The following is a 13,263-nucleotide window of genomic DNA, read 5'->3' as shown; positions in this document are numbered from 1 at the left end:
ATCACATTAAATTCAAGTTCTCTTTGATTCTTACTTGAACTCTTTAAGAAGGAAGTAAATTTTGATGTCGTAGGGTGCTAGATACTCATCTACAAGTAGGCTCCCTCAAGGTATTGGGACTGCATGTTCATACCCATCTTGGACTCTTTCCTCAAGGATTTTGGAATCATATTCTTACCCATCTTGGACTCTTTCCTCAAGGAATTTGAAACCATGTCCTCACCTATCTTGGATTATTTCCTCAAGGCATTGGAACCCATGTTGTTACCCATCTTGGAATCTTCCTATCTCGAGTGGATTTACTCTGCTTCTGCCATCATGACAATATATGCAATAGTTTAATCTTTTTATTGATTGGAATGTTCATTATTTTATTCACCTACAAAATGGCAAGATCGTGCTCTGATACCACTGTAATGTCCCCACTTAAGATGCACTTTTTACTGAATTCTTATTCTTGAATTAGTGTGAATTATTCATTAAAATGATTTTGACATTTCCTCATAATGAAATATGAAAAAAACTACTCCTCAAATATATCGATTGTTTCCTTCTATCCTTTCACTTTATCTTTTCTTATTTTTAAACTTCTCTTATTAAATATTCCTTAATTCACATTATTTCACATGCTTTCCACTATTATCTTCTCTTATTAAAATTAAATTAATTATCAATTCAAATTCTCCTCTATATCTCTTTATATAATAATAATCTCGTCTAAATCTATAATATTATATTGTTGAAATAGTAGCAAGTTTACCTTTTACTAATCTTCATTTATATCTTATAATTCTTTATATTATTATTCCTTAATATCTCTCTTTTTGCTACATTATATCTTCCTATTTTCTTGGTAGCTTTCATATCTTGCTAGAAGTTTCTCTTACTTCCTTTCAATTCTCCTATGTTTCTATTTGCTGCACTTATTTAAAATATTATAAGTATTTAGTGCTGCTCCCTTTTAATCTCGCTTATACTTTTTATTCTCCCTAATAACATGTCCTCTTACCTTTATTTTTCCCGTGATATGTATTGATTTCCTTGTGCCAAGTTGGCAAAGAAGGCATCACTTTATTCCGTTCTGTTTTTGGTTTATTATTATTTTAACCCTATTAATATATATGTTGAGCGGTGGGTATGGGAGTCGTGACCCTACTAACCAACTTCCCATTTATTTAATTATAAATATTGTTTAACTCAATATTACTTGTTATATGAGATTATAGGAATGGCTTTTAATAAATATTAATCAATAATACCTATTTCTTATATTTAATTTAATTATTCAATTACTATTACTTAATTATTTATTAAATTATTTAATAGTAATTGAATTATATTTGGCTATTTCTTTATTGCTAATATTTATTTATTTATTTTATATTATAATTGTTATAATTTAATATCAAACTTTATTATTAGACGGGATATTACAGATTTGTACTCCACTTGCTTACGTAGACCCTACCTTATGTGCATGTTGGATGCCCGTATTCACATTCACGTGAATACTGGATGCATGTACTCACATTCACACGTATGCTGGATGCATATGTTAGCATAGTCTCTCATTTTACAATACTAACGGTTTCATACATGCTAGTCTTGTCTAAAATAGATTATTAGATTAATCATAAGGCAATTGTAGATCTTATTTATTATTGCTTATTCCCTGTTGTACTTCCTCTTATAATATCAATGGATGATAATTTATGATATTAGTGGTAACAATGTCCTGATTTTATCTCCTTCGTGGCATGTTCAATCAACTGCAGTATGCATCATATATATTAAAGTTGTGTTTTCTAATTGTTATCATGTGGGGCCCTCAACCCCTCCCTTCAGACCTGTACGGTCTTTGGCTAACCTCTCCTGTGGCACTAACAGTTTGAGTTTTTGGTGTAGCAGTAGCCGGTCTATGTTAACAAAACTGGCAACTCTACTGGGGAGGGGTTCGAATCCCAACGATGCTCTTTACTCGCCTCGTGGTTGCCTGTGTCCCATGCAGACTTGTCAACTCGTGGGGCTAAACTATTATCACGTGGGTCGCTCAACCCCTCCCTTCGGACCTATGCGGTCTTTGGCTAAGCTCTCGGGTGGCACCCTCACTAACAATTTGAGCTTTTAATGTAGTGGTCTCAATCTGTGTTAACAAAACTAGCGACTCTACTAGGGAGGGGTTCAAATCCCATCGATGCTCTTTACTCGCCTCGTGGTCGCCTATGTCCCATTTGGACCTCTTGGCTCAAGGGGCTAAACTATTATCACATGGGACCCTCAACCCCTCCCTTCGAACCTGTGCGATCTCTAGCTAACCTCTCCGGTGGCACCCTCGCTAACAATTTGAGCTTTTGGTGTAGTGGTAGTCGGTCTGTGTTAACAAAACCATAAACTGTTATCACGTGGGACGCTCAACCCCTCCCTTCAGACCTGTGCGGTCTCTAGCTAACCTCTCCGATGGCACCCTCACTAACAATTCAAGCTTTTGGTGTAGTGGTAGCCGGTCTATGTTAACAAACTGGCAATTCTGCTGGAAAGGTATTTGAATCCCACTAGTGCTCTTTACTTGCCTCGTGATCACCTATGTCCCATGCGGACCTCTCGACTCAGTGGACTAAATTGTTATCACGTGAGACCCTCACCCCCTCCCTTCGGTTCTGTGCGGTCTCTGGCTAACCTCTCCAATGGCACCCTCACTAACAGTTCGAGCTTTTGATGTAGTGGTAGTCAATCTGTATTAACAGTTACATGTTTGATGCTTTCGCATTTGTTGCTGAATATATAAGCTTCCATCACTATCTATATGTATTCCTTGTAAGATCATCTCTATTTGCAATTTTTGCAGATATAGGAATTGCTATTTCATAGATGCAGATTACTATTTTATTATGGAACCCACTGCAAATGAATGCTTGTGTAAATGTGTCAAATGATGAAAATGGACTTTCACTCATGACTCGTTATCAAATAATATTTGGATATCTAGAATTCACTTCAATAAAGAATGTGATTCGCTGGTAATTGCAATTAATTGTTCTCTGCGATGTCCTCTAATTAATTATTCAACCTCAAATGTTCCTGTATCTATGCCTTGGCAGTGATTGGTGACTCCTATTCACTGACACAAATCGACTAGATTCTCGTGAGCCTGAAGTGGCAAGTGTTTATTGCTACTACCCTGTTCACTGTCTGTGCTTTCAACTACCTTATTACTTCTGGTGCAACTTATCTCTGTCCTCACTGACTGTTCCTTATAAACTGTTCCGCTCTTTCATCTGTGATTTTTGCTATGGAGAAATGAAGATAGATAGATAGATAGATAGATAAAATTTTAACGTCCACGAGGCCAAAAATAGCCTATGGGACAGCAAGACAACTCAAGCAGACTTAAGTAGCGCTGTTCGCCTCTTGTGTAGACTAATGATGAGCCCCCCCAATTGCTCAATGTACTCTTCGTTGAACAGGTTATGCCAAGAACTGTCACATATAGTATCCGCAAACTTATCCCTGCTATCCTTGTAGGCCTCACATTCTAGAATAAAGTGCTGTTCAGTTTCCACTTTCCCAGAATTGCAAAATCTGCAAATTCTCTCTTCCCAAGCCTCCTTTGGCCTCTTCCAACGCCCAGTCTCACAAGGAAGTTGGTGAGAGTTGGTTCTCAGCTGAGCAATAAGAATTTTAGCTCTCCAAGAAATGTTGGCTCCTATGTACACTTTTTCGAGTTGATCACAAGTGGGGTTGAACTCATTTATATAATATAGTTTCTTCCTCCCAATCTCGCTTCCCCAATTTCTCTTGTAGAATTTCTCCATAACAAAGACCTTTATTTCTTTATTACTTGTGGGGCACATATTGAAATGAATATTCCATTTACTCATCCACTTGATGTTTTGTTGCATCCATGTCCTTTTTCGCTTACATAGTGTGTCACTAAAGACAACTTTCGGCCATCTATCCTCTTCCATTTTTTCGATTCTTTTTAGATAGCTTAAAAGGCGAACCATAGCAAGTGCCTCAATAGGCGCAGCCCCCATTTCACTTAGCATGATGTCATATGGAACAGTGCTTTTAATTTTAAACTTGCTTGTAATCAAGCGCTTTTGGATTCCTTCGATTTGTTTCCATTGTGCTATAGTAGTGCTGCTGGCCCATAATTCACACCCATAAAGAACAACTGGCAGCACAAGAAGACCAAACAAGGTTTGAATAGTTTTCCAATCCCACAACTCCACTTCACGGCACCTATTCTGAAGAGCGTAGAAAGCCTTCCATCCACCTAATGTCCTTTTATACCTGCAGCTAGACCAGCTTAGTTTTTTGTTGAAATCGATGCCAAGGTATTTATATTCCGCAACTTCTTCGAGAACACTTCCATTGTAATAAAATTCATGTTGATGCTGTTTTTTATTATTAGAGAAAATCATAACCTTGGTTTTGCTGATATTGACTTGCATCCCCACCATTCTACAAAAGCACTCAAGAGAAGATAGATGGTCTTGCAAACCACAAGCAGATTTGGCAATTAAAATGAGGTCGTCCGCATATAGGAGTAGCTTTATAACAAATTCCCCTCGCTGAATGCCTTCACGCTCTTGCGTGTTTAACCACTCTTCCAGTTTGTCAATATATAAACCAAATACAGTAGGGGATAAAGGGCAGCCCTATTTGACCCCGATATCGCTCCTAAAACATTCTGAAATGCCATCTGAAGTTCTGATTTTGACTTTCACCTCTTCGTACATTCTATGAGCAGCAGCTCTGAGATGCCTAAGAATCCCCAATTCTTCCATCCTCAACCAAAGCTTGTCTCTCGGAACGGTATCAAAAGCCTTTTTGAAGTCAACAAAGCAACAAAAAACCTCTTCTTTTTTCTCCCACTCTTTTTCAATAATGTGTCTCAGAGTGACACAGTGATCCACTGTCGAGTGCTTTGGCCTAAAACCAGCTTGCCCTTTAGCACGTTTATGATTTTCTTCTGCCCATTTGCTGATCCTAGTTTCTATCATACTGCCAAAAAGTTTAGCAAAGAGGGGATTGATCATTATAGTCCTGTAGTTGGAGGGATTGTTAACATCACCACTCTTAAAAAGTGGTATTGCAAGGCTGATTGTCCAATCTTTCGGAAACCCTTCCTGGCAGATTTTGTTGAAGATTTCAGTGATGTGCGGTGCAAGAGTTTTCATACCCCACTTCAAATATTCAGCTTGAAGCGCAACAAGGTCTTTTGCTTTGCCTCCACCCAACTTCTTAATCCCTGTCTCTATCTCTTGCACAGTAAAAATATTTGTGGTATCATTGACCAAAGGTGGCTGTCCCACTCCACCCTCTTGTTCATAAAGTTTCTTAGCATAATCAAACCATTGGGTGGCAGTAATATTATTTTCAGTTTGCTTCTTCCTTGGTTGGAGTTCTTTCCAAAAACGTTTGGGGTTATTTCTGCACAAGAAAATTAGCTCCTCTCTCCTTGTGGACATAAAATCGATTTTTTTCTTCTTTAGGATCTGTTTGTAGGTCTTAATGTCAAGGTTAGTTTTATTTGACTCCCTTAGATTTCTCCTAGCCCTCTTGCATTCCTTATCAAACCATGCATTGGCTGGAAAACAATTAGTTTCAGATTTTCTATTTTTTGCTCTCTTGCATTTTGAAAGAGCCTTGTGAATCAGATTTGATAAATCATGACTATTAACACCATGCTTATACATAGGGTGTCCCATACAAAGTTCCTCAAGAGCAGCCCTGAAAGTGTTACTATTTTCTGAAGTTAACAAAATTCTGCCCTGAGAAGGTGGGTGTTGAGGGCCTTGGATTTTTGCCCCAATCCGTCTATCCTTTGCCCAATACAAATTTACGTACAGTGGTCTATGATCTGATTTGAGATCCCAAATGTGCTCTCCAATTTCAACTTCTTCAATATTGTTATACAAATGCTGCGAACAAATTACATAGTCTACCACACTTGCCCCGTTGTATGTGTTGCAAGTGAAATTGCCCGACTTAGCCCATCTAGCCAAACCATTACAGATTATTAGATCAAATGTGCCACACAAAGTGATCAATTCTTCCCCAAAATGATTGCAGCCTTTAGCATCTTCGGATATTCTATCCCATGGATGATTTCTCTCTTCTGTGAGCCAAATAGGGTTATCATTTACTTCGGAGCTGAAAATACTTGCTTGCCAATTTGCTGTCCTAGCATTGAAATCTCCAACGAGAAGGACATCCCCACGTTGTGAAAAAACAGCAACATCTTTCTTTAACGTAGCATAAGGGTCATTGTGATCTAAACCACACTTTTTATAAATTTTAGATACTTGTGGAGCAAAGTAACAAGCTGCAATCCTGAGAAGAGTGTTATTTTCCACGATTTTGAGCCATATAAATTGTTTATTAGAATCAGTCTTTTCCAGCTGAATGACACGACCTTCTTTTTCTTTTACTAGAACCATTATACCTCCATAACCTTTACCATTTCCCGCTGCCTCATTCCACACTGCCATCTTCCAGTAGCCTTCAAACAATGGGGTCTTACATCCCTCATGCTCATGTGTCTCTATGAGACAAATAATGTCTTTGCCTTCCGCAATAGGCCCTAACCCAGGCCCACGTCTCCACGGATAACCTCTGCAATTCCAACAAACTAAACTTAAGGACGCCTGGGTTAAGCTTGATTGCTATTTATTTTGATGCGAAAGACTCAAAGTTGAGTTATTATCGCTAGGTGTGATTATGGATCTTGTTGTATCGCTGCCTGTTAAGGTGTTTGTTGTTGCACCTTTGTTGCCTTCTTGCTGCCCTTCATTGTAGCGGTGGCCAAAATGAGCAATAACTGCTTTTCCCTTGAACATCCAAGCTCTTTTGCCTTCATTTCTAGCTGTTCTGATTTTTTCCATTTCCATCCTTCTTTCTACTTGCTGTCTCATAGTTAAATCCTCCTCTAAAACGAAGCGAGAACCCCACAAAAGCTGTTTTTTGTTAAGTAGATTTTGTTTGTCGCTAATGCTGAGCATGACTACCTTGATTGGCCTATTTCTCTCAGCGTGTGGTTTGCCAACCCTCCAAGCTTGGCAGATTTGTCCTTGCCACAACAGCACATCTTGTAGGAAATCCCTCGTTAGGTCAAGGGTATGTTTGCCTTCCCCATAGTCTTTTATCCCCTTGATAATTATATTGGATGCCCTAAGCTGCCTTTCCTTGACCTCTTTGTCTTGCGTGTTCACACGAATCTTTGCCTCTTCTCTTGCCATATCAGGGTGTTTGCTGTTTTTGTCCCAAGTTTTGGTGACTTCTGCAAAACTCCTTCTCTTCTCTTCACCAACTGCCTTTCCTGGCAAACTAGTGTGAAGAATCGTTTTCTCCTTATTATGAGATGACTCGGTATTTGCTGTGACCTTGTTTGTTTCCAATGTCACATTCAGGTTTTTCCATTCATCCTTCATATTCTGCCATTCAAGCTTCCCGGCTAAAAGTGTTTCTTGCAACGTTGAGATTTGAGCTTTTAAAGTGTTGTTAACATCTGCAAGAGTTTTATTTGTTGCAATTAGCACCTGTATATTGTGGTAACTTTCTTGCTCCTTAGCCTCTAGGAGCTCCAACCTCCTCTTGGCCCTCAAAAGTTCTTGCACATAAAGATCTGGGCACCAAGCGAGAGGTGTGGAGGTAGGGCTGTAACTGACAGACTCATCGAAGTTATTACTACCATACAGATGACTGTCACCACTTAAGTGTGGAGGAGGGCACATTTTGACTTGTTTATGCAATCTCTGCCCGTGTTTTTGCTTGTCCTGTGACCCTTTCATACGAGCAAGTCTACGTTTTAAAATGCCCTTGAACTATTTAACATTGACCCAGATATATTTTCCTGTCTTGCCAAGTGATGCCATTTTGACTTGCCCTAAATGGTTAGTTTCAAAGTGTACCATAATTTCTTGACCGTTTTTTACCAATGAGATGGTTTGTTTTTCCATGGTTTGCATATCCACCGTTTGTTTTCTCATTTGTGTATCCTCAATTTGTTTTTCCATTGATCAAAAGAAAGAAGGGCGAAACAAAAGCTAACAAGAGCAAATATATAAAACAAAACCAAAAAGTGCACCTTGAAACCCCTGGCTTAAGGCCTGCCACTATCTTGCTGTGGGCTGGGCCCCAGTCTTCGTTTTACCCTTGGAAACGGGCCTACCTAGGATCTGAACCCTGTCTGGTATTGTGTCTGCTGCCCTGGTCCCACTGTTTCTTACAGAAGCGCCCACGCTGTTTCTTGTTATTTCCTTGTGTCTGCTGCCCTGGTCCCACTATTATGAGATCTTTCGGTCAAACCCTCAACAAAACTTGGTACACACTATTGTACTCCCCTCCGAGATTCGAAACCGCGACCTCCACATGCCCCAATACCCTTCGACTGTAATTTTTCTGTCTGCCGTCTGCCGTCCATTAAGTGTTTGAGGGATTTTTGAGGGATTTTTGAATCAGTAGTATTCTATTTGCCTACCTCTGGTCAGCATCTACCCCCTTAAATGGTGCAAACAATCTTCTTAACTATTAATCTGAATCCCCTGCAGCACTTCTGCTGACATCGCCTCAATGACGGTGTTAAATCAAAATAGATCCCATCCTAATAAACAAGTTTCATCTCTGCACAGTGGAGAAAGGTTTTTGAAAGCTCTTCGCAGAGACTCATCACAAATCTTATTTGCTTCCCTTCTTTTCACTTACACCCATGATTGGCTTACCAAATGTAGTTTATTGATTTTTCAACAACTAAGTCTGTGCATTCCACATTATACACTTGCAGTTTAGCTCTAATACCATATTGATTTTCTGACGACTGCTGCAACTGTAATAGCACTGCCATAATGTTTTGGTATGTGTTTTTCATTTGCAGCACCCTACTGCACTTATACATGGTTTAAGACAAGAAGAGACATGTCCCTTTAAAAAACATGCCTATTCATTAATTTAATATTTAAGATTAATAATTAGACAATGGTTATTATAAGATTACATGTGTGTGTGTGTGCGTGTCACACACAAACTGTCTAATAATCAGTCATACCTATGTATCTCATGATTAAATCAATCCAACTGAAGCTACAACATTAACAAAGGCCACAAAACTACACCCAACTGTCAATAGAACTAATTAATGCACTAGAATGGTAAATCTCTACCCTAGGCAAATTCAAATTTCATAAGTAATTTGCAGGAAAAAATCATTGTGGGATAGGTAAAGTGATCTATATATATTGACTTGCATGCCAACTCAAAGGAGAGAATGCTTTGTGTAGCTAAACTAAAAACCCTAATGTATCGGCTATCTCTCAAGGAATGACATTTGCATAATTGAGTTTTTAATCTTGATGCATATTTGATTTTAGCCTTTATTTTCTCCCATACAGGGGACCTTTATCATATGTTTCCAAAAGAATTGTGTTTGTGTAATGATTAGCCGATCAATGTCCAAACATTTCTAGTCTTGTCTTTATTCATCTTTTGTCATGTACATTTCGATTCTATTTATCATTGCAAGGTAAGCTATTAAGCTTTGCTCTGATAGTTAAGACAATTTTTATCTCACATGAGCCTTTTGCTTTACTCTTTTTGCTTTTTGTAATTTCCATCTCTTCTCCCAAAACACAAGGCTTATCTTACAATGGATAAGGAGCCAACCTTTCAATCCCAATAAATGGTTAGCATAGGCTTCCTTGGCTTGGAAACCTTTCCATTGTTGGTGGTTCATGCATAATGTATTTAACCCATGAGGGAAGAGCTTTGGAAACCCTTCCACCTAAAATGACATATACCTTATAGCAGCTGAAATCTTGAGGATATCAACGGAAAGCAACCAACAATAGTTTCAACTCATTATTATATAGCCACAAGAAGCCTCTATTTGTGGTGACATACAGCTCAATTGCACCTTACCACCCTCTCTAGCATTCATGTCTATGGCATCTTACCACTCTTGTGGTTGGAAACTACCTAGAAGCTCTCTCTTATTATCCTATTTAGCAATTCAGGCACAATGTGTTTTTTCAGACCTACTTCAAGCATATGAATTGTACCACAAGATACCAAAAGAAATGAAGAATATAAGCATACTACAATTCAAATGTACAAAGGTTTCTTGGCATAATTTACTATGCACATAAATAAGACATTTTACACTACTAATTTCTAAAATGCAAACAATATATACAGCTTAAATGGGGTGAGCTCTCATGCTAAAGCAGTAGAGATTTCAAAGGAAAGCTGCAATTTTAAATTTGAAAAACGAAGAGCAGTAGATATTTGAAAACAAAGCTCCAATTTTGAATCCAAGACGTGATAGGGCAGGAGAGATTTCAAAGAAAAGTAACAATTTTGAATCTGAAACATAGTGTTGAAACGTGATGCCGCGTACCCAACAAACAAGGTTGGGAAGTAATATCTCAGAAAGAAATACCCCTTGCTCATGGCTACTAAGCCGGCCAGTGAATTCACTAAATGAGATACGTCCATCATCACAACCAGATCAATCAGCGAATTTGACAAGTGGAATAACCCTTGATTCCGCTAAGTTAACCAATTGGTGAATTTAACGAGAAGAGATATCCTTTGGTTATGGCTAAGTACTAAGCTGAGTGATAACCTCTGTCATTGCTACTAAGCCAAACATTACCCCACAATTTGAATTTAACAACAGTACAACTGAAAGAACCATGTATACCCCACTAGATACAAATTCCCTGTGAATTTGACGAGAAGAAATAACCCCTACTAATGGCAAGCAAGCCGAACATCACCCCAGAAGTGAAAATTAACAATTGCATATAATAGTTGTTTTACAAGTCAGTGGTGTCCCACCCGAATATAAATTCTCCGTGAATTTGACGAAAAGAGATACCCCTCCGCTATAGCAACCTAGCAACAGGTGGAATTGACCAAATATATTAATACTTTAAAAAAACATCAATTACTGAAGAAATTAAAATCAAAGCACCTGAAACGGTATGGTGGTAAGAGAACCATCCCCTGTTTCGCCATGATCGATACCATCCACTTCGACTCCACCCTCAACAGAAACCTCTCTCAGCTGTAACCGTGGAACCTCTTCTTCCAGTATATCCTGCGGCCCCACAGAAACAATGATCCAAAATCCACCAAGGTTCGAATCTAGGAAAAGAAGCAATCATATCCCAAGAATAAAATCGGAAACCAAATTTAAGGTTTAAAATAAAACTACCTTGGAGAAGAGAATCGATCCAAAAAAGCCTGCGAGAAAGAAGAGTGTACACAAAACCAAAACTGCTGGCAACGGAACCTTTGAATGAAGGCCCCACTGCCCTTTTGCTTTAGCCTTCATTTCAGCTGCACAGGATGTTAGCTTCAATGCTCGGCGAAAAAGGGTTTCCTCTTTTCGGAATTATTTTTCATAACTAACAACTCACGCTTTGCAGACGCTGCATAATAATTTCAGATTATTCATTTAATTTGTCAACAACAATGACGGTTTCTGAACCCGTTAAAAAAGTGATTTTGATTCCTGAACCCGTTAAGAAAAAGTGGTTTTCATCTTTGTCAACTTGTTTTAGTGAGTCGCCATGAAAATGATATTTATATATTTGTAAATACACTGCCCAGAATTCTGTCTGGTTTTTGGACCCACTGTTTACAGGAGCTCAGTGAGAACGAAAAGTTTGAATAGAAATTTGTGCAAATTAAGATTTGAAATTTTCATCCTTCTCGTGGGTCCCTTCCGATGGGTTGCATTGATTAACGGAAAGCATATCTGCTATTCAATGTTTTTTAATCCTCATTCGTGTACGATCCACACTTGGAAGCTTCTGGGAAAATGACATTTTTCTTTATAAGCGTAACTTCAGTCAACAAAGAGAGGTAAAAATTCTATATTCTAAAGAAAGGCAATTAGAAAAAAAATAAAATGAAGGTAGCCACTTATAGCTTCGCATTTATTTTAAATAAAAACAATCAAACTATTCATTTCTCGAATTGACCATGCAGCTATAAGCTTAGCATTTGTTTTTTAAAGAAAAACAGTCATAATTGTTCATTTCCCCATCGACCATGCAATAAAAATTTAAAACTCAGAATTATTTATTTATTTAATGAGTGTAATAAAAAATGTATTTTATTCGAATGAAAGATTTTAATAACATCTATGAGAAGAAAGCAGCATATAGAACCCATAAGCTAACACATCTTTAGTATGGAGAAGAGAGCCTAAGCAAGATATAACCTCTTGACTAATTGTCTCTTTGTAAGTGGATTTTGATACATAGATTTGTGATTTTTCCTTACTGTTATTCCTGAAATATGCAGTGCAAGTTACCTTTCTCTAAAATCTTTGCATACCCAAATTTTATGTCATTGTATGTTGAGCACTCCATGACAATATGTTGCTCCATCTCAACAACCCCCATGTCGCATAATAGGCACGTCTTGTTTTCTCATTCCTCTTTTGACACCAACCATCTACCCATTTCACATCTCAACTGGTGAGAACCAATTCTAAGATATTTGAAGTGTTATTTTTATGATTATATAGATGTTGCCCTTTTCCAGTAAGAAAATTTAGAAAGGTCTAGGTGTTTAAACTCTAATTTCACCATGGTACTATTTAAAGGCTTTATCATAGAAGTCTTATTTTTTCATATTTATTATTAGTGTATCATAATTCAAAAATTAGGATTATGCATGTGGCCTTTCACAATTAAAAAATTTAATTTGAAAAAACAAAATGAATTGTGTGTTGTAAAACAAGAGACGCAATGCGTCATAGTTCCTGCCTAACACATAATGGTTGTAGAGGTGTAGATGAGTGAGAATAAGGTTAAATAGTTCTAAATTAACATTGTGAATGCATTAATTTTTGCCTAGAAATGCACTTGTGATATGATAGAATAGCTCATATTTTGTTGTTAAATTCTCGTCCTAGAAATGCACTTGTAATCTGATAGGATGGCTCATTTTTTTTGTTAAGTTCTCATGTTATATTATTATATCTTTGGGCATTTAAGCCCAAGAATAAGAGGCCAAAGTCCCCAATATGGCACTAAGTACCTAATATCACACTACGATCAATACATATGCTTTAAACAAATTTGCACCTTCTACATTGACAACTTAAAATATGCGCAATGAGGAAAGATATCCATACCAATATTTGAATTATAGAACTTGAAGAAGTGATGAAGCATTTGGAGTATCACATTATATGTTTAAGCATGTTATGCATGCTACTAGAGAACCATAAGTAGTTGGAAAAAC

At 37.7% G+C, this 13,263-nt stretch overlaps 1 protein-coding gene across 1 annotated transcript in view; it reads right to left on the bottom strand.

The window, feature by feature from the left end:
* Nucleotides 1–11,766, bottom strand: part of LOC149538231 (2-oxoglutarate (2OG) and Fe(II)-dependent oxygenase superfamily protein) — a 112,801-nt gene extending 101,035 nt beyond the window's left edge. Inside the window, exons 1-2 of the mRNA XM_089799608.1 lie at nt 11,219–11,766; nt 10,976–11,101 (exon numbers count right to left, since the gene is read on the bottom strand). Of these exons, the coding sequence (XP_089655734.1) occupies nt 10,976–11,101; nt 11,219–11,338 (246 nt within the window). The 5' untranslated portion in view covers nt 11,339–11,766. The remainder of the gene's footprint in view (nt 1–10,975; nt 11,102–11,218) is intronic.
* Nucleotides 11,767–13,263: the final 1,497 nt, after the last annotated feature.

The sequence above is a fragment of the Cupressus sempervirens genome, chromosome 9 (assembly GCF_028749045.1).
Source record: "Cupressus sempervirens isolate cs-2001-9-10 chromosome 9, ASM2874904v1, whole genome shotgun sequence".
In the NCBI taxonomy this organism is placed as follows: Eukaryota; Viridiplantae; Streptophyta; class Pinopsida; order Cupressales; family Cupressaceae; genus Cupressus; species Cupressus sempervirens.
The sequence above is the reverse complement of the archived record's forward strand: the minus strand, read 5'-3'. Positions and strand labels throughout refer to the sequence as shown.